The sequence below is a fragment of the Equus asinus genome, chromosome 4 (genome assembly GCF_041296235.1).
Source record: "Equus asinus isolate D_3611 breed Donkey chromosome 4, EquAss-T2T_v2, whole genome shotgun sequence".
In the NCBI taxonomy this organism is placed as follows: Eukaryota; Metazoa; Chordata; class Mammalia; order Perissodactyla; family Equidae; genus Equus; species Equus asinus.
In genome coordinates, this window is record NC_091793.1 from 79,624,347 (window position 1) to 79,647,303 (window position 22,957).

The 22,957-nt window shown below is 37.5% G+C and overlaps 1 protein-coding gene across 2 annotated transcripts in view; it reads left to right on the plus strand.

The window, feature by feature from the left end:
- UBXN4 (UBX domain protein 4) overlaps positions 1–20,968 on the plus strand; it is a 37,247-nt gene extending 16,279 nt beyond the window's left edge. For both annotated transcript variants that reach the window (XM_070507601.1, XM_070507602.1), the window contains exons 6-13: positions 2,615–2,708; positions 8,681–8,735; positions 10,067–10,231; positions 10,952–11,079; positions 13,512–13,614; positions 15,393–15,524; positions 16,288–16,490; positions 18,830–20,968. In XM_070507601.1, coding sequence (XP_070363702.1) covers positions 2,615–2,708; positions 8,681–8,735; positions 10,067–10,231; positions 10,952–11,079; positions 13,512–13,614; positions 15,393–15,524; positions 16,288–16,490; positions 18,830–18,968 — 1,019 coding nt within the window. In that variant the 3' untranslated portion in view covers positions 18,969–20,968. The remainder of the gene's footprint in view (positions 1–2,614; positions 2,709–8,680; positions 8,736–10,066; positions 10,232–10,951; positions 11,080–13,511; positions 13,615–15,392; positions 15,525–16,287; positions 16,491–18,829) is intronic.
- The last annotated feature ends 1,989 nt before the right edge of the window (positions 20,969–22,957 follow it).

Sequence of the window (22,957 nt, forward strand, 5' to 3'; positions counted from 1 at the left end):
GTGCCAAAGTCAGAGAACTCTGTGGCATACCATTGGAAATCTTCCTCTCTGTGACATGTATCCATTTTTCTTTGTTTATGAGCCACAAATCCACCTAACTGTATTGTTATACAGCACTTTTTTTTTAAGCTTGTCCACAAGTTTTCTTCAAAAGTTTTGTTAAATTTTTGGCTGATATCAAGATATGAATGTCCTTGACATTAATTTTATTTACTAAAGTGATTAATTTCCTACTGAACACACACTGGCTGTCAGTGGTTACCACTTCTTATCCAAGGGGTGCATTCAGTAGTGTGCTGGTAAATATTTAACAGAAGGCTCTTTAGGGAAAAAAAAAAACCCTTCTTTGTAGTGTTTGCTAATTTACAAGGTATAAATACTACTACTCTGGCTGATTTCAAGCTACCTAGGTGATGCCACTGAATGCAAAGGCAGGAGGAAATGTGCACTGTGAGCTCTACTTAGTAATTCTAATATTTCCACTACTGCTATACTAACTAAACACTTACTATGTACTAGTCTTAGTAAAAGTCTAAGCTTTTCACCTCTGTTAACACATTTCTCCTAACAACTCTATGAGGTTACCATCCCCACTTTACAGATGAGGCTCAGAGAGATTAAATAACTTACTGACGTGACAGAACAGGACTGGAACCCAGACTTTGTTGCTCCATAGTTCTTGCTCTTTCCAAGATCAAAAATGTAAAGAAGAGGGGCTGGCCTGGTGGCGCAGTGGTTAAGTTTACACGTTCTGCTTCTCAGTGGCCTGGGGTTCGCCAGTTCGGATCCTGGGTCCAGATATGGCACTGCTTGGCAAAAGCCATGCTGTGGTAGCTGTCACACGTATAAAGTAGAGGAAGATGGGCATGGATGTTAGCTCAGGGCCAGTCTTCCTCAGCAAAAAGAGGAGGATTGGTGGCAGTAGTGAGCTCAGGGCTAATCTTCCTCAAAAAAAAAAAAAAAAAAAAAGTAAAAAAGAATCAAGTGTGGTAACTGCTAAGGAAGGAAATGGCAGAGGTCCTAAAAGGAAGTCCCAGACCATAGCCATCCTTTACAACAGACCAGGACAAAATTCTGTCCTTCAGCAAATTCTTAAAAGAATACTAGTGTAGATAGAAAAAGCTTCTCTAAGGAATCATTCTGGTCTGCCGAAGCAGATCCTTTGGGCCTGCATAAGTCTAGAGTAATACCCAGGATCAAACTTGGCCTCTAGAGCTTCACTGTTGAATACCTTAGCCCAGCCACATGTAACTATTTTGATTAAAATTAAATACAAGTAGGGGCCGGCCCAGTGGTGCAGCGGTTAAGTGCGCACGTTCCACTTTGGCGGCAGTTTGGATCCTGGGTGTGGACATGGCACCGCTTGGCACACCATGCTGTGGTAGGCATCCCACATAAAAAGTAGAGGAAGATGGGCGTGGATGTTAGTTCAGGGCCAGTCTTCCTCAGTGAAAAGAGGAGGATTGGCAGCAGTTAGTTCAGGGCTAATTGTCCTCAAAAAAAAAAAAAAAAAATTAAATACAATTAAAAATTTAGTCCCTCACCTGCAGTGGTCTTATTTCAAGTGCTCAAGAGCCACATGTGACTAATGGTATAATTACTGGACAGCGCTGCTCTAGAGTGAAGCCTACCAGGGCCAGGCATGCTTACTCTACTTCTGTTATATCCCCTCCTACCAGGTTAATGTTTCTTCATGTTTTACCTCTGACCTTTTCCTTGGTGGCCCTCAACTGGGTAATTGCCTTATTTCCCACGTGTATACTATTGTATCTAGATCCAAACTTCAGAATTAGTACTAGCTCATTTCTTATTTCCTGTTCCATTCTTAGGGAAAAGATGTAGTGTTTAAGAAACAAGATTATTATTTTTTTTTAAACCGACAGACCCAGGAAGCAAACCTGGGTCTCTGATTCTGAGTCTGTGCTCTTTTTTTTTAAAGATTAGCACCTGAGCTAACAACTGTTACCAACCTTCTTTTTTCTCTTTTTTTCTTTCTTTCTGCTTTTTCTCCCAAAATCCCTCCAGTACAAAGTTGTATATTTTAGTTGTGGGTCCTTCTAGCTGTGGTACGTGGGACACCGCCTCAGTGTGGCCTGACGAGTGGTACCGTGTCCGCGCCCAGGATCCAAACCAGGGAAACCTGGGGCCACCGTAGTGGAGCGCACAAACTTAACCTTGATTGGATCCTGAATCAGGGAAAAAAGTTATAAAAGACATTATTAGGATAATTGGGGAAATCTGAATATGATCACATATTAGATAATCTTACTATATTTATAATTTCTCAAGTGTGATAATACTGTTGTACCGATATCTGAAAATGGCTTTATTCTTTAATTATATTCCACTTGTAGAATTCTCTTCTGAGAAAAACAGATGCAATTTTGTTCTAATCTGGTTGAAAAGTCCACTGCATCTTACTCAGTGACAAATCAACTGTTTTATCACTTTCGAATCCGGGACTCTACTGCTTAATGGTCTTTTATTGGCCTGAGGGATGGGGCTGGCCCCAAGAAACAAGATTATTAACAAATGTTGTAACCCAAAAGACTTATACGTTTTAAAAATTGACGTTAAATGCAATATTCTTATTTCTTTTTATTTAATAATTAAGGAGGAGAATGTTCAGGCCTTCCCACTCCATCTCAGGAGCCTAGTGGATGTTCAAATCAGAGACCTGCGGAGGACCTCACCGTCAGAGTGGAAAGGTTTGCTCTTTTTGCAAATAATATTTAAAAAGATAATGGTTAAAAAGACAATGGTTTTCAGTTGTTAATTTGAATAAAAGCTAAAATTACACAAATTAAATTTCAGAATTATGGGTTGAAATTTTTTATTACCTAACCAACTTGTTTGTATCCATAAAGGTTACATTCTAGAAGTAAACTTCTGTGTCTCTGAAGTTGTCTCTTAGCTTTAGGTCTGATCATTCTAAGAATCTGTTTTTCACTGGTATTTTGGTATATGTGTATTACCATCTGTAATTTCTGCTTTTATCTTACTATGCCATGGGATAAGAAGTTCCAAATGGGCAAAAACTTTTGCTAATTTTATGACTATGTACAGAGTCTGAGTTCCGTGTAAGTGGGTGTCTAATATTAAATGTCATGTGTAATTAGTCTAATAATCAGATACAAATTTCTGAATTTTTGTGGTCTAGTTTAGTATTTTTAATGATATAAAAGTTATGAAATCATAATCTTTTATACTATGATTCTTAAAAGTTAATATGAGTTAATGGTAAATGAATAAGCAGGAATATTTTTTAGTTCAGACTTTAAAACCACTTCGTGTTATATGGAAGATAAAAATTCCCTAGAGAGTCGACATTTTCTTGTTCACATAGATGCTACGGGGAAACAAGATTCAAAGTGATTACTGACATTGGGTATTTGGGTTTGCTCATGACTGAGTAAAAATCAACTTAATTTCAGCAAAACCTAGATTCTGATTCTTCTTTATAGGTATTAGGGCAGGGCTAGGATCTTGAGGTGAAAAGCAGGATAGATCCTCTCACAGTGGTGAGAAATGGGGTAAGGCTGGAAGAACAGCAGGAAACCAAAGTTCCCAGAGGCTCATCCTCTTGTTTCCTTCTGTTTTGCTAATACCAGACCCACCACTGTGCACCCTTACTTGCACCACCCTGGTGTGAAGTGAAAATCAAAAATCAGAAAAGGAAGGGCTGGCCCACTGGTGCAGTGGTTAAGTCTGCATGCTCTGCTTTGGCAGCCTGGGGCTCGTGGGTTCAGATCCTGGGCCCGGACCTACATACTGTTCATCAAGCCATGCTGTGGCAGATGTCCCACAAATAAAATAGAGGAAGATGGGCACAGATAGTAGTTCAGAGCTTATCTTCCTCAGCAAAAAGAGGAGGGTTGGCAGCAGATGTTAGCTCAGGGCTAATCTTCCTCACCAAAAAAAAAAAAAATCAGGAAAGGATGTGGAGACTTGCGGGGAATGAGAAGAAAGACAGCAGGTAGCCCTTTATTGTGGAGTAGGGTCAGATGCTATTTAATCACAGTGGGTAAGGGGAGTTTCTGTTGTTTCTTGGTAGCTTCCTTTCTTATGTAAGGGAGTATCTGCTCGTGTGTGCCTGTATGGTTCTGCAAAAAGAATATAATATACCATTTTTAATTAAAAAACAGTTGTATGTACACACACTGGTGTATATATGTTATATATAGTATAATGAGTCAAAGATACTTTAAGACGTACAACAAAATGTTTATACTAATATCTATGAAAGAGGAATTAGGGATTTTTTTCTTTGTTTTGTTCTGAAGTTGCCAAATTTTCTTCATTGAGCATTATTACTTTTAAAATTAGCATATCAGGACAGAGTGGGTCTACAGTTGTTTGAGATTCCTTAGACTGAAAAAACTTTGAAGCACTCTTGGAGATAAATTTTTTTAAAGCGTATGCCATTAGGACCATTATGTGAAGTATATGTGGGCTGAGGCCTTTTAGAAAAGGATACTAATATTGAAATTTGGTGAAATGCTGACAAACTCTTTTTTTTCCTTTAAGATTGGCACCTGAGCTAACATCTGTTGCTAATCTTTTTTTCTTTTTTCTTCTTCTTCATTTTCTCTTCAAGGCCCCCCCAGTACATAGTTATATATTGTAGTGGTGGTCCCGCTGGTTGTGCTATGTGGGACGCTGCCTCAGCATAGCTTGATGAGTGGTGCTAGGTCCAAGCCTAGGATCTGAACCGGTTAAACCCCCGGCTGCCAAAGCGGAGCACGCGAACTTAACCACTCAACCTCTTGACAAACTCTTAATGATGAAACAGGTTTCATTGGGAAATAACTGTTCTCTGCTCAGACAGCTTTTGAAGATTCCAGGTCCTATGGTCATATAATTTGTATAAGCACTCAAATTGTTGCTGAGATTAGTTTATCAGACACAACTAACCAATAAAGCCTAGGTCCTAATGCTAATTAATTCACAGACTGAGGTCCTGCGTTTTATTCTTCTGAGTTATACCCATTAGGAACTTTGTTCTTTTCGTGGGATCTGATTCATTGACAATGACATGTCAATCTGTTTAATATTCCTATCCCAGATGTCCTCTTAGCTCATCATTTATACCCTTAAGGTTGCCTTCATCCCCACTGTTCTTTAGTCGTGGACTCTGTGGTGCTTTTATTGCCTCCAGCTCACTTGTCCTCTGCAGGGGTGTTGGACTCTGAAACCCTAATGTGCTGTTGTTTTCCCTGTCTCACAGAACTGAACTTCGTTGCTTTTTTTCAGCCCAGATAAGTTGGACCCTTCAATTCCTGTGGTGTAATTTGATATTTATAGAATTACATAATGCAAAACTCTATAAAGCAAAATTTGTGCATTTTTCTCCAACCTTGATGATATTTTAAAGTCGGTTTCATACAAATTAAAAACTCAGCCTTAAATTTTGTCAGAATGGATTAGTAAATGTAGGATTCTAACTTTCCTCCCAGGCTGTATGACGTCTATTTCCAGAGACCAAGTTTTTGGAAAACTAATTACTCCGCAGTAGGTCTTAGGCTTTTTTTTCATCTAGCTTCAAGGAGAAGTAATTTGTTAAGGGCAAAAGTGACTAAACCAAATTGATGTCAGCTCAGAAACTCATCCTATCTTGTACATAGTAAGAATGTAGACTTTCTTTCTTGAACTGCCTTTTCTCAAGGGAGTAAACTTGATTTTTTTAAAAAACAGATTGATGATTTGTAATTGGGAGATATAAATTTTCCTTTTTAGCACTAATTGAAATATATATAGTGTTTTGTTCTTAAAGCTGAAAGATGTAAAATATGAATCTTTTAGTGATTCACGTGAAAAGATCTATCTGGTAGTTAGAATGGATTATTTTGTTTATATCATTATGTTTAAAAATTGCCAGAATTATCTGGGAAAGATAAGGTGTATTACCAACAATTCCAGCCTTTTATCTGGAAAGGTTGCGAGCCTCAAAAACTTGAAAGAATGGTATAATGACCACTTTTGTTTGCTGATTCATTTGAAGTTGCAGGCATCATTTCATTTCCCCCTAAATACTTGAGTGTGTATCTCCTGATAATAAAAACATTGGCTGAGGTTCTGTCTGCTCTGAGCAGGGGCTCCAGCTTAGATTGGGGCCTGGGGGTATGTGCCCACTGACCCATGCCCAGCCCCATCCCTCAGGCCAATAAAAGACCAGTAGAGTCCCGGATTCGAAAGTGATAAAACAGTTGATTTGTCACTGAGTAAGATGCAGTGGACTTTTCAACCAGATTAGAACAAAATTGCATCTGTTTTTCTCAGAAGAGAATTCTACAAGTGGAATATAATTAAAGAATAAAGCCATTTTCAGATATCGGTACAACAGTATTATCACACTTGAGAAATTATAAATATAGTAAGATTATCTAATATGTGATCATATTCAGATTTCCCCAATTATCCTAATAATGTCTTTTATAACTTTTTTCCCTGATTCAGGATCCAGTCAAGGATCATTCATCAAATTTACTTTAGTCTCTTTTATTTATTTATTATTATTTTTTAATTTCCCTTTTATTTATTTATTTATTTGAGGACGATTAGCCCTGAGCTAACTGCTGCCAATCCTCCTCTTTTCGCTGAGGAAGACTGGCCCTGAGTTAACATCCATGCCCATCTTCCCCTACTTTATATGTGGGATGCCTACCACAGCATGGCGTGCCAAGCGGTGCCATGTCCGCACCCGGGATCCGAACCGGCGAACCCCAGGCCGCTGAAGCGGAACGTGTGCACTTAACCGCTGCGCCACCGGGCTGGCCCCTACTTTAGTCTCTTTTAATCCAAAATATTTCTTTTGTTTCTTTTTTGTTTTTGTTTTCATTTTTCATGACTTGGACATTTTTTAAGAGTCTAGGCTAGTTGTTTCTAGAATGTTTCTTGGTCTGGTCCCTGTTCCATCATTCTAGATTTAGTTTAAACTTTGATGAGAATATTTCCTAGGTAGTCTTTTGTCCTTCCCATTACTCACAGGAGGTAAATAATGTCAGATATCTGCAGTATTGGTGATAAGTTTAATCATTGGTTAGGACGGTATCTGTTAGATTTCTCCATTATAAAGATACCCTTTTCCCTAATTAATGAGTTATCTATGGGGTGATTCTTTGAAACAGTGAATATGCTGCTCCTCAAAAACTTTGACTCAGTGGCTTTGGCACCCATTGATTTTTGCTTGCATCAGTTATTTCATGGTAGCTAAAAATGGTGATTTTTTTCCCCCTAATTCTGTTCCTCCTTCATTTATTAGCTAGCATTCTTCTGTAGAGAAGTGCTTTGCTCTACCTCCTCCTGCTTTCTATCCCCCGTTTTTCTCAGTAAACTTCTTATTGGACACCAGCACCCAGATCAAGAAATAGAAAATTACCAGTGTACTACATGCCATGGGGGCCTAGTGCCCCTTTCTTCATTACTGCTTCCCTCCCACAGATAACCACTATCTTGAATCTTAACACCATAGATGAGTTTTGCCTGTTTGTGAACTTCATAATGGAATCATACCACGTGTAGCCTTTGTTCAGCCTTGTATTGGTGAGGCTCTCCTGTGTTGTTGCATGTGTCAGTAATCGTTGCTCTCTCATTGCTGTGTATAGTGTGCTCTTATTTGACTTCACCGTGGTTTATTTATCCATTCTGCTGTTGATGGATATTTCAGTTGTTTTCAGTTTGGAGCTGTTAGAAATAGGGCTGCTCTGAACATTCTTGTACTTGTCTTAGTGAACACATCTTTGGGCATGTTTGTAGAGTGGCAATTTCTGGGTCATAGATACTGGCCAAACAGTTTTCCAAAGTGATTATACCAATTTATAACTCCCTTCAGCAGTAAGACGTTTCATGGATCCTTTTATTTCTCTAATGTATTACAATTCATTTATTTTATGATTCTTTTTGGTACACAGATTGTCCCAAATTTGGCTGGTAGAATCCTCATTATGCTGGATATTTTGTCATTTTGACATACGTCCCCATCATTCTTCGAGTACTCCCTTGATTTCTGGCACAAGTTGTTCAGCTGAGTTTTAGCAAATACATATAGCTGTGTAACCCAAATCCTTCTCAAAGTGCCATTAAGTTTTTAAAATTGAGATATAATTCACATACCATAAAATTCAAAGCATACAATTCTGTGGGTTTTAATATGTTCACAAGGTTGTGCAACCATTACCACTATCTCCTTTCAGAATCATTAGTTTTTAAATGATGAAGTTCTTACAGTTGGAAATAAATTTTGGTATTATTAGTTTTTATAAATGCTTGTCTACAGTTTTTTGCTTTTATTTTTAATAATTTTATGCCATATTGCTTTTTATGTCAATGTAAGGGGTAAAGCATTTGTAAGTCATTGATTTATATTTGTTTGAAGATGTATGTGTATATTTTTAAATCAATATGAGATAAATCAGGGGAGAAAAAAGGGAACTAATGGTAAGTAGCAGGTAAGGCTCCTAGAGCTGGAGCTGAGCTTCTGGTGGCTCCCACCAACTCACCATGGATTTCTCTGGGGGCTGGAGGCCAGGCAGGTAAGCTGTTGCTTTGCCTTTAGGAGCTTTTTTGTTTGTTTGTTTCTACATTTCCCCAGTTGTTTTTAGCTAAATAAATCTTATAAATGTAATTTATATTAATATGATGTGTTTCCGTTAATGTATTTTTTTTAACTTTTAAAATACAGATTAACCAAAAAACTTGAAGAAAGGAGAGAAGAGAAAAGGAAAGAGGAAGAGCAGGTAGAGTTCATGTACCTATTGTTTCACTCTTCCATTAAGTGAGGGCATGTTGATTCCCTGTTCAATTTGGCAGACCTAGGGTGGCTTCCTGGTTATGGCTCAGTGTTGCAGCACAGTGAGGGATGAGGCGAGTTATCTGTCTTCTCTAGTAGGATCAGAGTGTGCACTTTTTTGTGTTCTTTTTGTAAGTTGCTAGGAAGAAGTTGGATCATCTTTTCTCCCTCTGCAATGAGTCTTTACACTAAGGATAAAGGGACTTGAACTAAAATTGTTTGGTCTGATGCAGGTCTCATTTTTAGTTCCTTTTTGTGAAAAAGAAATTTGTAGACGTTTTGCTGAATTTTCCCTCTGGTGTTGCTGCATTCTAGTGCACCATTCATTTTTCTCACCATGTGCACCTAAACTGCATCATCTCTTTGGGGTTCTAGTATAGAAAGGTTATCATTTCTTTAAGCCAGATAAATGATGGGCTTGTTGTTCGTGGGGGGAGCACATTCACCTTAGAAAGCAAAGACCTGTAATTCTGCTTGTGTTCAAATTACATTGACCACATCATAATCTTTTTTTTAAAAATATACAAAATTCTTTATTGTGAATATCTTATAGCCAATTAATTATCCCAGAATTCTTACATTGATTTTTGCCAAATTCTTTTTTTTCCCCTCCTGCATTTTCTCCCCAAATCCCCCCAGTATGTAGTTGTATATTTTTTAGTTGTAGGTCTTTCTAGTTGTGGCATGTGGGACGGTCCTCAATGTGGCCTGACAAGCGGTGCCATGTCCACGCCCAGGATCCGAACTGGCGAAACCCCAGGCCGTCAAAGTGGAGCGCCCAAACTTAACCACTTGACCTCGGGGCCAGCCCCAACCACATCATAATCTTAACAGAACTACTGGCAAAGATTTATAAGTTGATAGACATTTGACCATTAACCCATGTTGTTAATAAATTCTACTAGACCCTTACATTTTATGAAGTTACTTTCTACTTTTTTCTTTTTTTAAAGATTTTATTTTTCCTGTTTCTCCCCAAAGCCTCTCAGTACATAGTTGTGTATTTTTAGTTGTGGGTCCTTCTAGTTGTGGCATGTGGGATGCCTACTCAGCATGGCCTGATGAGTGGTGCCATGTCCGTGCCCAGGATTCAAACTGGCGAAACCCTGGGCCGCCGAAGCGGAGTGCGAGAACTTAACCACTCGGCCATGGCGCCAGCCCTGAAATTGTTTTCTTTAGCTGTACCCTACAAGCAGCTTTTCCTGCATACAAAATAATATCTAGGGCAGATTACTAAATTGTTTTTGGCTCATAAAGCTTACTTTCTCCTTAATTCAGAGAGAGATTAAGAAGGAAATTGAGAGGAGAAAAACTGGAAAAGAGATGTTGGATTATAAAAGAAAGCAAGAAGAAGAATTAACAAAAAGAATGTTAGAGGAAAGAAACAGAGAAAAGGCAGAAGATAGGGCAGCTCGAGAGCGTATAAAACAGCAGATTGCGTTGGTGAGTATTAAGTTTATTTTTAATATTTGAATTTGGAACATTTGTGAAATTATTTTTCCATGCACAATGGTTTTGGTTTACTACCGGACAGCGCACACAAAAATAGTAGATTTTGGTGACTCAGAGAGTACCAATTCTCATCTTCCTTTTACTAGAAATTGTATATTGAATTAAAATACAGATAGGATTAAGATGGAGATGATTTTTTCAAAGTAATTTTTCACCATGTTATGAATTTTATCAGTGGTTGAAAAGTAGTTTTCAAAGATTCCCTAGAAAATAAGTTAAGAGTTGGTTACCTAGCAGTCTCCTCTAGTTACAAGCATTCTGTTTTGAGACATTCAAAGAATTTAGACACATCAAGTAAATCTTAGGATGTTTTGCAATAATTGCTTTTAAAATTATGCAGTTGTAATGCATATGAAAACGATGCCTACCTTACCGTTGTTTGTTCATTTGTTCTTTCAACAAATATTTATTGATTGTCCATGTGCCAGACCTTGTTCTAGGCTCTGGAGATATAGTAGTGACCAAAATCAAGTCCTTGTTTGTTTAATAACAACTCTGGTCCCGGATAGTTGATAAAACTGAAAAATACCAGATCCATAGTGATAAAGTTCCTGTACGGCTTTAAGGAATTTCATGCATTTGTGTTTAGAAATGTGTGAATAGATCATTCTGGCAGTGAGAGATAATTAGTGTCTAACAACTCTTTTAAAGGACCGTGCAGAGAGAGCTGCTCGTTTTGCAAAGACAAAGGAAGAAGTAGAAGCTGCTAAAGCTGCTGCCTTGCTGGCCAAACAGGCAGAAATGGAAGTCAAGAGGGACTCTTCCGCAAGAGAAAGAAGGTATTTTATTTCCTGCTGAACCATCTGTGTGTATGTGGCAGCTAAACAGAACAGTGTTTGTGGGCTGCTTTTTAACACCAATGTGTGCTGTGACTATAATAAGTACTTTCAGTAGGACATATTGACCAGTTTGGCAGCTGCCAATGGTATTCTCATTGAATGTGAATGTACAGTATAACTGTACTAAATGAATGACTTTTAAAACAGGACTCAAGAGATCTCTTTTCAAAAGACAGAAAGCACCTACCACAAAATGCTTATAGTGATTATCTCATGTGTATTCAGGTTCTTTAGTTGTCAGAATTTCAGGTCAAATAGGATTAAGCAAAAGAAGGAATCCATTGGCTTTGCACTTGTAGTTGCAGTGATGTCTTTGGTTAGGCATACCTAGATCCGGGGAGCTAAAGGATATTATTAGGACTTTTTCCTCTTTCTCTTTTTTAATCTCTTGGTTTCTTCTGTTTTAGCTTTATTCTCAGAGAAACTCTTCAAATGGTGTCAGGAGAGCCCAGGGCCTCCTGGCACCTTCAGGATCTTGAGCTCTTGATACCAGAGAAGAAAGACTATCCATTCTCTCAAAGCCCATATCATTCACTGAGGAGAATTCTGATTGGCCCTGCTTGGGTGATGTGGCCACCTCCAAACCAATCACGGTGTTCACTTGTATGGACTCTGGTTGGGGTAGTTGACCTACCCACCCTTGTGGTGAAGGAGATGGGGGAAATGTTATTGATAATCATATCAGAATGAAGGACATGAAGCAGGGATAAGGCAGTTCCCAAAACAAAAATATGTTGCAAAGACAAAAATTCAGATTTCCAGTATATCCTATTAGTTGGATTATGGTTAATAACTTATTTTCTTCTCCGTACTTTTCTGTATTTTCCGTATTATAAAATTAACAAGTGTTACTTTTGTAATCAGAAAAAATACTTTTTAGAAACTATTTTCCAAAAGTAATAAAACACTTAAGAATATATTTAACAAAAGCATAAGACTTGTACACTGAAAACTAGAGAACATTGTTAAATGAATTAAAGGAGCCCTAAATACATGGAAAGTCAATCTGTGTTCATAGATCGGAAGACTTAATATTGTTAAGATGTCAGTACTCCCCAAACTGATCTGTAGATTCAACACAATCCCTATCAAAATACCAGCTGTTTTTTTTGGCCAAAATTTTTGCAGGAATCTGATGCTAAAATTATATGAAAACGAAAGGGACCCAGAATAGTCAAATGAGAACATCTTGTGATCTTGGAATGGGCAATGGATTCTTAGATTATGACCCCAAAAGCACAAGCAACAAAAGAAAGCAATAGATAAGTTGTACTTGATCAAAATTAAGAACTTTTGTGCTTCAAAGGATTTCATCAAGAAAGTGAAAAGACAGTCCATAGAATTGGAGAAAACATTTGTACACCGTGTATTTGATAAAGGACTTGTGTCTAGGTTATAAAAAGGAATTTTAAACAACTCACCAATAAAAAGCTAACAACCTAGTTTAAATATGGGGAAGGGATTTGAATAGCTGTTTCTCCAGAGAGGACATACAAATGGCCAATAAGCATGTGAAAAGATGCTCAACCTCACTAGCCATTAGGGAATCAAATCAAAACCACAGTGAGATACTATTTCATACCCTTTAGGATGCCTAAATTTAAAGAGACAAGTCTTGACAAGGATGTGAGAGTTTAGAACCTTTCTACATTGTGAATAGGATTATAAAATGGTGCAGCTGCTATGGGAAAACAACTTAGCAGTTTCTCAAAATGTTAAACATGGAGTTACCATATAATCCAGCAACTCTACACTTAGTATATATCCAAGAGAATTGAAAACATATGTCCACACAAAAACCTGTACGTGAATATTTATAGCAGCATACTTCATAATAGCTAAAATGTGGTGATAACCCAAATGCCCATCAAGTGAAGAATGGACAAACAAAATATAGTATTTCCCATACAGTGGAATATTCAGCAATAAAAAGAATGAAGTACTGCCACATGCTACCATATGGATGAACCTTGAAAACATAATGCCACATGGAAGATGCCGGTTACCAAAAAGTCACACACTGTATGATTCCATTATATGAAATGGCTTAAATAAACAAATCTATAGAGACAGTAAGATAAGTGGTTGCCAGGGGCTAGGTGAGGGAGGAATGGGGAGTAACTGCTAATGGGTTTGGAGTGATGAAAATGTTCTGGAATTAGATAGTGGTGATAGTTGTACAACTCTATTTGGAAAACCACTGAATTGTAAAAGGCTGAATTTTATCTCAATAAAGCTATTATTAAAAAATAATAAATGAAAAGATCCAACATTGTGAAAAAAACCTGCTTCCATTTTCTCTAACTTTTAATGATATTCTTTGAGACTATTTAGAGGTAAAGATGCTGACTTTAATTTTCTTTTTTTCACAGCACTGTTGCAAGAATTCAATTTCGTCTTCCTGATGGTTCTTCCTTTACAAATCAGTTCCCTTCTGATGCTCCTCTAGAAGAAGCAAGGCAGTTTGCTGCACAGGTAAATTTATGTCTTGAGTTGTAGTAAAGGTAGATGAATAGGTTATTAAAATGTGGGAAGGGAAGATTTCCAAGCGGAATTTGAAGAAGGTGAAGGTCGTGACGTATCCTCAAGAGTGAGGCAAACACACCTCTGGGTGTTGTTTAGCTTCCATCATGTGGTAGTGCCATACGGGAACAGCATATCTGCTTGTGCAAAAATAGGAATTTGCTGATCTGTACAATAGCTCTGGAAACTTTTCTCACTGCTTAGTACACTCAAGTGGAGGAGTGAAAAACAAGTGATTTATCTAAAGATCTAATCTGAGGGAGTTGTCCCCTGTAAAAGGACACAGTTTTTCTTGATCCTCTCTCGTCACATTTTCTGTTGGTCATTTTCCCACCATCTGCCAGTTGGTCAAGCCTAAAGGTCAATAATCTTTATTTCGCAACAAGTATCTTCTTCAGGAATTTACTTCCAGAACATGACCTTACTCAGAATCTGAATGGGTGTGAAATTTGGTATCTTAGAAAATAAGATAGGAGTAATCTCCAATTAGTTTTGATTCTTTGATTGGTTCCTTATTCAAAATGGATTCTAGGCATCAAATGTCCTTTAGGGTCTAGACTCATTACATGTATGTACTAGTATTTATCCTGTATCACTTGAAGGTTAAAATTAGTGTTCAGACCTTTTCACTGGGCCTCTTCTCTGCATTCAGCCCGCTACCTCACTTATGGGTCGCAAAGGAAGGATACCTCGAAAGCTGTCTCCCTTCCTCCACTTGTGAGCTGGGCTGGACAATATAAAAACTTACTTTAAGAACTCTTTCTACCTAAGCTTTAATGTAGAACCAACCCCAAAGAGCCTCTTTCATTCTTCTTTTAACTTGGAGCTCCATCTTGGGCCTCCCCAAAGAGGGTACCCCTGGCCTGAGTCTCATTGCTTCTGCCACAGGTCATTGAAGAGGGAGCCACATGAGGAAATGAAAAAAAAAAAAAGAGAGAGAGAGAGATCTTTAATTGCATCAGTCGTGTTAGAACTTCACCTCAGTACAATGACCTAATTTTGTATTTTTGTATGTCCTATGTTAGAGTGAGAACAGTGAGAGGTATGTATACCTACCGTAAAAATTTACAAAGGACAAAAGTGTTACTTTCTTTCTTTGGAATCTTCTAGGGAAAAATAAACAGTTGTCTAAGATTTTACAAGTATAGGTGACAAATTGTGATGCTGCTAAATGTAAGTTCCTGGATCTGGGATTATATGTATAGTGTGGGTTCATTATGAACCATTTCTTCTTTGAGTCAAAGAGGAGGCAAAAACTCCTGATGTTACATATATATATGAGGGAAATTCTGATCTATTCCAGATTTTTTTTTTCTATTCCAGATTTTTAATAGGGAATACCTATAATCCAAATGTGTATTTGTGTAATATTAATGTAAGTTTGCCAGAGGATAGTGAAAACTAACGGCAAACTCCAGCCATAACTTAAAAGAGATATATACTTGTTCCTTTTCATTGAGTTTATTTGTATGTTTTTAGGAACTATATTCTTGTTATTTTGTGGTCATTTTTGAGTTATAAAAGCTTTTAAATACTGTTTGGATTTGATAGTTTTCAGCTACTCTTTGAAGCACAAAGTTTTATAAATGTTTTTGAGTTTACATTTAAATGAACTTTTAAAATCAAGGCAATTTTAATTAAAGTGGTCATTTTGGATGCATATGAATATGTAATACCTAATTTTTAAAAGGCACCTTTGTAAGGTTTTAAAACTTATTCTTATGTTACAGACTGTTGGCAACACTTACGGTAATTTTTCATTAGCAACCATGTTTCCCAGGAGGGAATTTACCAAAGAAGATTATAAAAAGAAGTTACTGGATTTGGAACTTGCCCCAAGTGCTTCAGTGGTACTGTTGCCAGTATGTATAGACGTATAAATTGTTTCTATTCTTACAGTCCTGTTTGTTCTACTCTTAGTCGTTTCTTGTAATGAGCAGAAGAGAAGGTGAAAGGTGTACCTGCGTCTTCTGTATCTTGGTTAGTGTGGATCTCCCTGCTGTAAACCAGAGCCCCACACCTACAACAGTTAGCCTTCCAATAATCAGGATTAATGGGATTCCCTGAGGTTTGAAGCCTTTCCCTTTTTTTAATCATCAAGAAAAACTTTTTTTTTTTTAAGATTTTATTTTTCCTTTTTCTTCCCAAAGCTCCCCACTACGTAGTTTTATATTTTTAATTGTGGGTCCCTCTAGTTGTGGCATGTGGGACGCCACCTCAGCATGGCCTGATGAGTGGTGCCATGTCTGCGCCCAGGATCCGAACCAGCGAAACCCTGGGCCGTCAAAGCAGAGCGCGTGAACTTAACCACTTGGCCACGGGGCCGGCCTCTACTTTTCTTATTAAAGTTGTTAATTGCATTACACAAGTTTAGTTGTCTTAAAAATATTGATTCATTTCACTGAGAACTACTTTCTAATTTCTATGTTGTGATTACTCCTTTAAAAAACAGCTCCAGGAGTTCCCAGAAGTTTATAAACACTTGTAAAACAGCAAAAGATGGTAATTTTACCTTTGTGCAGTAAACTAAATCACTAGGACTTTCTTGTCCAGATAAAAGATACCTTGAGTGTGATGTGACTGGGCTGATGTAGTCTTTATCTTGGTTTATTTCTTAATTTTCAGGCAGGAAGACCAACTGCATCCATGGTACATTCTTCCAGTGGAGACTTTTGGACGTTGTTGGGGACGGTGCTTTACCCATTCCTTGCCATCTGGAGACTGATTAGCAACTTCTTGTTTAGTAGTCCTCCTCCTGCACAGACCTCAGTGAGAGCAGCAGCATTAGAACCTTCAAACCTTGGATCGTCTAGTAACTCAGAAAAAAGGTATCTGTCTGTTTTCCCCATTCGCAAAATATGTTGGTAACACCCAATACCTTACTCAAAATGAAAAATTTTGTTACGGACACCTTGCCTTCTTTCTGTATAAGGGACAAACCCCAAATGTTCTGAAGCTTTATTATATCATCTCTCCTGGGAAGCTTACTACCTGAGTATTCTCAGCCGTCTTTCTAAAAGCTGTTCTGTGGAAAGCAACTTCACCTCTGTTGCTCTTATTTCATTTATTGTATTCTCTTTATCCTGTAACTGTAAGGTAGTTTTTTTTTCAGGTCTAAATAGTAATATCTTTCTTGCTAGCCATGTTTTGTCTGAAAAGATATTTCATTCCATTAATTTCTCACAGTCATCTTGCATAATTTCTTTAGAGGGATCATTGTGCACTAGATAATATATATTTGTTTAAAGGCAGCTTTAGTGAGGTATCATTTAACAGCATTCACCAATTTTTTTTTTTTAAAGATTTCATTTTTCCTTTTTCTCCCAAAGCCCCCTGGTACATAGTTGTGTATTCTTAGTTATGGGTCCTTCTAGATATGGCATGTGGTATGCCGCCTCAGCATGGCTTGATGAGCGGTGCCATGTCTGCACCCAGGATTCAAACTGGCGAAACCCTGGGCCGCCGAAGCGGAGCGCGCGAACTTAACCACTCAGCCATGGGGCCAGCCCCTGCACTAGATAATTTTAACCCTGGTGGTTCTGTGATCAGGTGGCTGACCACCTTCTCTGGGTCATTCAGAGAAGAACCAAACCAAGGAAATTGGATATTCACTTGAAAATGGTGCCTCTTTCAGAGAATTATTTTGGACTAGTCCTTTAAGCAAGAGGCCTTTTATTGCAGATGGCCAAGGTTAGAATGGTAATACTAATAGACAACACTAATGATTTTAGCTCATACCTCTGTTAAGATTCTGCATATTTGAAACAGGCTAACAAGAAGTATTTTCCTAGAAGGTGAGATTATACCCCTTTCTTTTTTGTTTTTGTTTTTTTTTTTGAGGAAGATTAGCCCTGAGCTAACTGCTGCCAATCCTCCTCTTTTTGCTGAGGAAGACTGGCTCTGAGCTAACATCCATGCCAGTCTTCCTCTACTTTATATGTGGGACACCTACCACAGCATGGCGTGCCAAGCAGTGCCATGTCCGCACCCAGGATCTGAACTGGTGAACTCCAGGCCCCTGAAGCGGAATGTGCGCACTTAACCGCTGCACCACTGGGCCAGCCTCTATTCCCCTTTCTAATAATTAAATAATACCACAATTTATTATAATATATACTGTTAAAAACTCTAATGGGCTGTTAATAGGCATTATAGCAAATCCTCATAGCAATCCTATGTGATAAATAATGAAAATCCTTGCCTCTGTCTTTCATCAGTAAGGAGATCCGTAGTCTTGTCTCCTGTTGATTCTCTAGATGAAGAGTTGTGTAAATATTGTGATTGGGCTGATTTAGCCTTTATCCTGATTTTTTTCTTAACTATTAGTCAGGAGGACCAATTATGCGTTTAGTACATTACTCAAGTGGGGACAAAGGGAAATTCTCTAGTCTTAGAATAGCATATAAATTAGGCCTCTTTAGTGCTGAATTTTAGAACTCTTACTGAGCAATGGGTGGAAGTGTTTAATCCTGAATTGCTATAATATAGCATAGCTTGCTGTGTGGGTTTTTAAAACTTTTTCAAGTAAAGGAAGAGGTCTTGGGTTGGGGCAAAGGATGGGATGAATGTGTATCTGGAAGGTCGAAGCTTTGTGTTCCACTGTTAGTTTTCTGTTTTTTTTTTTCCTCTCTCTCCTCCCCCTAGTGTTGGAAAATGTATTAACTTAAATTTCACCCCTTTTCCTTCCCGTAGACGAAGATGTTCTATTTGTTATTAATTGTTTATATATAAATAAATCATTCTTAAAGATTATGAAAGGATTGAAAATTGCTAATTGACCATTTCTGTAAGTTAGGCTATGAATGGAGCTTTGAATAGCCTTTAGGGTGCTGTGTAGGTTATACGTGTTTCAGTGAATATATCAGCTTGCATAAATAAGATAGGAAAGATTAGTTGGCAGATGGTCCCACTCTTCTAAAACTTAGTAAGTCATCAAGAAGTACATTGAAATGGAAAATATGATTTGGCTGGTTTTGCTTGGAAAACAGATGAAGTTAAACTGCCAAAGACGTATAAGTCTAGTACTGTTAATAGATTTAATTATCTCCTGTGGACTTTGCTTAAAATATAGTTGCCTATATCAGTAGAAGTTTAAAAGAAACAGCTTTGTATTACTGCTATCTTCATTTTATATTGCCTTCTCTTTTCTCCCTTTTTTTTATATCAGGGAACCAGTCAGAAAAAGAGTGCTGGAGAAAAGGGGGGAAGACTTTAAAAAGGAGGGGAAGATATATAGATTGAGGACTCAAGATGATGGTGAAGATGAAAACAACACTTGGAATGGAAATTCTACTCAACAGATGTAGTGTGACAAGTACAATATGTGCAATAATTATTGTTTCTCTTATGATTTAATTCAACTAAAATTCTACTGGAGAGGTGGGACTGCTTTAATGTTTTCTAACTGATCTATAGAACATCTCTTTATTCCTGCTTAGTGGGTTAAAGTTGTTTAACTCAGACAAGTCAAGAGATAAAATAACTGGCTGGTAGGTCTTTGCCTATGGTAACCAACTGCTAGAAGCCTAAAAGAATCAAAAGGTCCGCCACAACCTTCCTTTGTCAGCTTTCTTACTTAGTATTTCATGTACCCCTTAGCCCTTTGCTTTCAGATCATATGTTCTGTTTAGAGCGATTTTGCTCCAGAACTCTTAAGCCCACACAGAGTAACTGGTCTGTCACTGAGTAATTGGACTCTGAGTCAGAGCATTTTAACTAGCCAATCAGATGACAATTTATGTTTAACTTTTCTCTTTTTGCTCATCAGCTGCAAGCAAAATCTTGTAGTTTTTAATCTTAAACACTGAATAAAAAATCTTTTCCAAAAATCGGAATGATCTTATTTTTGCTTTAACTTGTGTTATCCTAGCATCTTTTTGTTGCACAGGGCTCTGTTGAGGTTATGTGTCTCTGATAGTTTCCTCCACTACTGCCCTGGAGCTGTCTCAGGAAAGTCGCTGACTACCTTACCTTAACCATCACTGAAGGAAGGAATTTTCTGACACAGATTGACGCTGTGTTACTGTCTCTCCTAAGTCAGCGAGTCATCATTTTTTTTGCGTCCTGTTTGGTCTTCGCTCTTACCAGATGCAACACAGCTGCTAGTCCACAACTAGTTCTCTCTCAGCTTAGTACTGAAATTCTGCTCTCCATAATCGTGCTTGAAAGAGCTAGAATACCTGTGGTGCAGGACAAGGAGTATGCAATAAAGATATGCCATTTGCTCATTTGTTATTAAGAATTTTAAACAGATTCTTAATCTGACTTACATGCTACTTTATCCATATATTTTTGGCAGTGAAGACCACTAAACCAATGATGTTTGAAAAAGGGAGTAAGCTTGACAGTTTCTCCTTTAACTCTGTTTTTTGGTTGCAAGATAGCACTCTTGAGTGAACACATGTAGAAGGACTCCGACTTTATTTTCTAATGGGAGGAAGAAATTTTCTCAGAGCAAACTTTCTGGTTTTTACCCCTGACGTAACAATGACTTTTAAAAATGGTAATAGCGTTGGCAAGGAAACAGGCTACGCTGTTGCTAGGAGTAAAAAACTGGTATGATCTTTCTGAAAAATATTATCAGATTAAATCAATTAAATATTTCATACTCTTTGATCCGATAATTTTTTCTAAGAAATGATCATAAATGCAGACAAAGTTTAGGTATAAACATATTAATTAAGTTTTATTTATTTTACTTAAGAACTAGAAACCAACTAAATGCCTTCTGTAGAAATAATTAACTTTTGATGAGAAGAAATGGTACAACACTAATTCAGCAATTCAACTTAACATATTTATTGAGTACCTACTGTGTGTTGGGGGTGAAGAACAGGATACAGAGCTGTAGGTACAGTATGATCTCAGCTTTGTAAACACATTTTATATCAGATAGTACTATGTATTAATGTAATGCAAAGAAAACGCACCAAACGTTCACAGTGTGAGAGTGGTGGTGTGTGGCTTTAGTTCTCTTTTTTGCACCCTTACATGTTTTCCCAGTTTTCTGCAATGATCATATTCCTTCTATAATTTCAAAAGTGAGTTAGAAAAAGAAGAATCTCCAGCAAAGCATCCTATTTAAGTAAATGTTTGTCATCTTTAAAAATACAGCAATAGGGGCCGGCCTGGTGGCGCAGTGGTTAAGTTTACACGTTCCGCTTCAGCGGCCCGGGGTTCGCCGGTTCAGATCCCGGGTGCAGACATGGCACCACTTGGGAAGCCATGATGTGGCAGGCGTCCCACATATAAAGTAGAGGAGGATGGGCATGGATGTTAGCTCAGGGCCAGTCTTCCTCAGCAAAAAGAGGAGGATTGGCGGCAGATGTTAGCTCAGGGCTAATCTTCCTCAAAAAAAAAAAAAAAAAAATATATATATATAGCAATATGTGATTTTTAAAAACCTGTCAAATGGGTGTGACCCTGCTAATAACTATAGAACTATATTTGCAGAAACTTGGAGTACCTCAAGTCAATTTGCCTTGAAAAAGGTGAAATATAGATCTTAAAGAAACGTACATAAAAGAATGGTTCACAGTCTTTGAATAGGTCAATTTTATGTTTTAAGAAGTATACATGGTGAGAAATTCAAAACAGCATAGAAGGCTATAAAATGTAAATGAAGTCTCCCTCCTTGCATGTTACCCCACAGTTCTAATCCCCACAGGTAACCTCTATTAACAATTTCTTTTGTAATCTTTAGAAAATTTTTATGCATATATAAGCAAATATGTAATCTTTATTTTTTAAATAAATGGGATCATATTATATATACTATTCTGCATCTTACTTTTTTACTTACACAGGCTTGAAAATCTTTCCCTATCAATACATAGCTACCTCATGCTTATTAATGGCTACATAGCATTTTACTTGATAAATGTACCCCAACTTAGTATCCATTCTCTGGTGGCATTCATTGGTTATTACAATGTTTTTGCTTGTTTTTGTTTTTGTGTTACAAACACTGCTCTAGTGAACATCTTTGGGAAGATATCTCCTTAGCTGCGAAAACATCCCTGTAGGATATGTTTGTATAACTCACTGAGTCAAAGGGTGTTTGCTGTTTGGATTATAAAGATGCTGCCAAGTTGTCTCCTCTAAAGGCTCTATGAATTTACACCCCCACCAACAGTGTGGAGTGTGGAGCCCCACATCCTTGCCAGTACTGTAGTATACTTTTTCATCTTTGTCAACATGAAAGATGAATGATTTTATGCATTTTATATGCATTGTGTTGATTATGAAGTTGAGATATTTTAATATTGTCATTTTGATTTATTGTCTGAGAACTGCCTGTTTGTATTCTTTGCCAATTTTTATTTCATGTTTCATCTTTTCCTTATGGATTTATAAGAATTCATGTATATTAAGAAAATTAGTCCTTTATCTTGCATCTGCTGTAAATATTTTCTCCCTGTTTATCTTTCGATGAGTATGTTGATGGTAATTTTTGCCACAATATTTATGTGGTCAGATTTATCGGTGTTTTCCTTTATGGCCTCTGAGTCTTAAGTCTTGCTTCTAAATACCTTTCCCACTTCAGAAATTAATTTAAAAAATCCTATCCTAGTATTCTAGGATAACCCATCTATCCTAGTATTCTCATGGTTTCATTTTTTTTCACTTAAATATGGTATCCTAGGAAGGGATCTGGCACCCTTCCCCATGCCTCTGGCTAACATCCTCAGCAGCTAATCTGTTGACCCACCATGATTTATGAAATAATCCATCTTTCCCCCCTGATTTTGAATGCCACCTTTGTCGTGTACTTTAGTCCCACAGGTAGTTGGTCTGTGTTTAGGCTCTCTTCCTCTGGTGACCTTTCTATTCTATGCTACCAAACTACTTTTTACAACTAGCTTTATAATATGTTTTGATATTCTTCCCCCACCCCCACCCCCAGATTTATCCTGGCTCTTACAAGTTTGTTTAATGTGAAACTTTATATTATTTTGTCCATGCCCTCCCCCCAAAAAGTTATGCTGAATTTTGAGGTTAATTCAGGTATAATTGACAGCTTATAAGACTGAGTCTTTCTGCCCAAGAAATGTCTTTAATATCAGTTGTAGAATCACCCTCATTCCCCTCTGACAGACATTTCCTATCTACTGATGGAGACAAACGCTTGTGTACCACAAGTTTCTGACTGCCAGGTTGGGGCCCACGGCAGAGGAACATTTTTTTTTCTTTTTTTTTTTTTTTAAAGATTGTTTTTTTAATACAATTTTTTTTTTAAGATTTTATTTTTTCCTTTTTCTCCCCAAAGCCCCCAGCACATAGTTGCATATTCTTC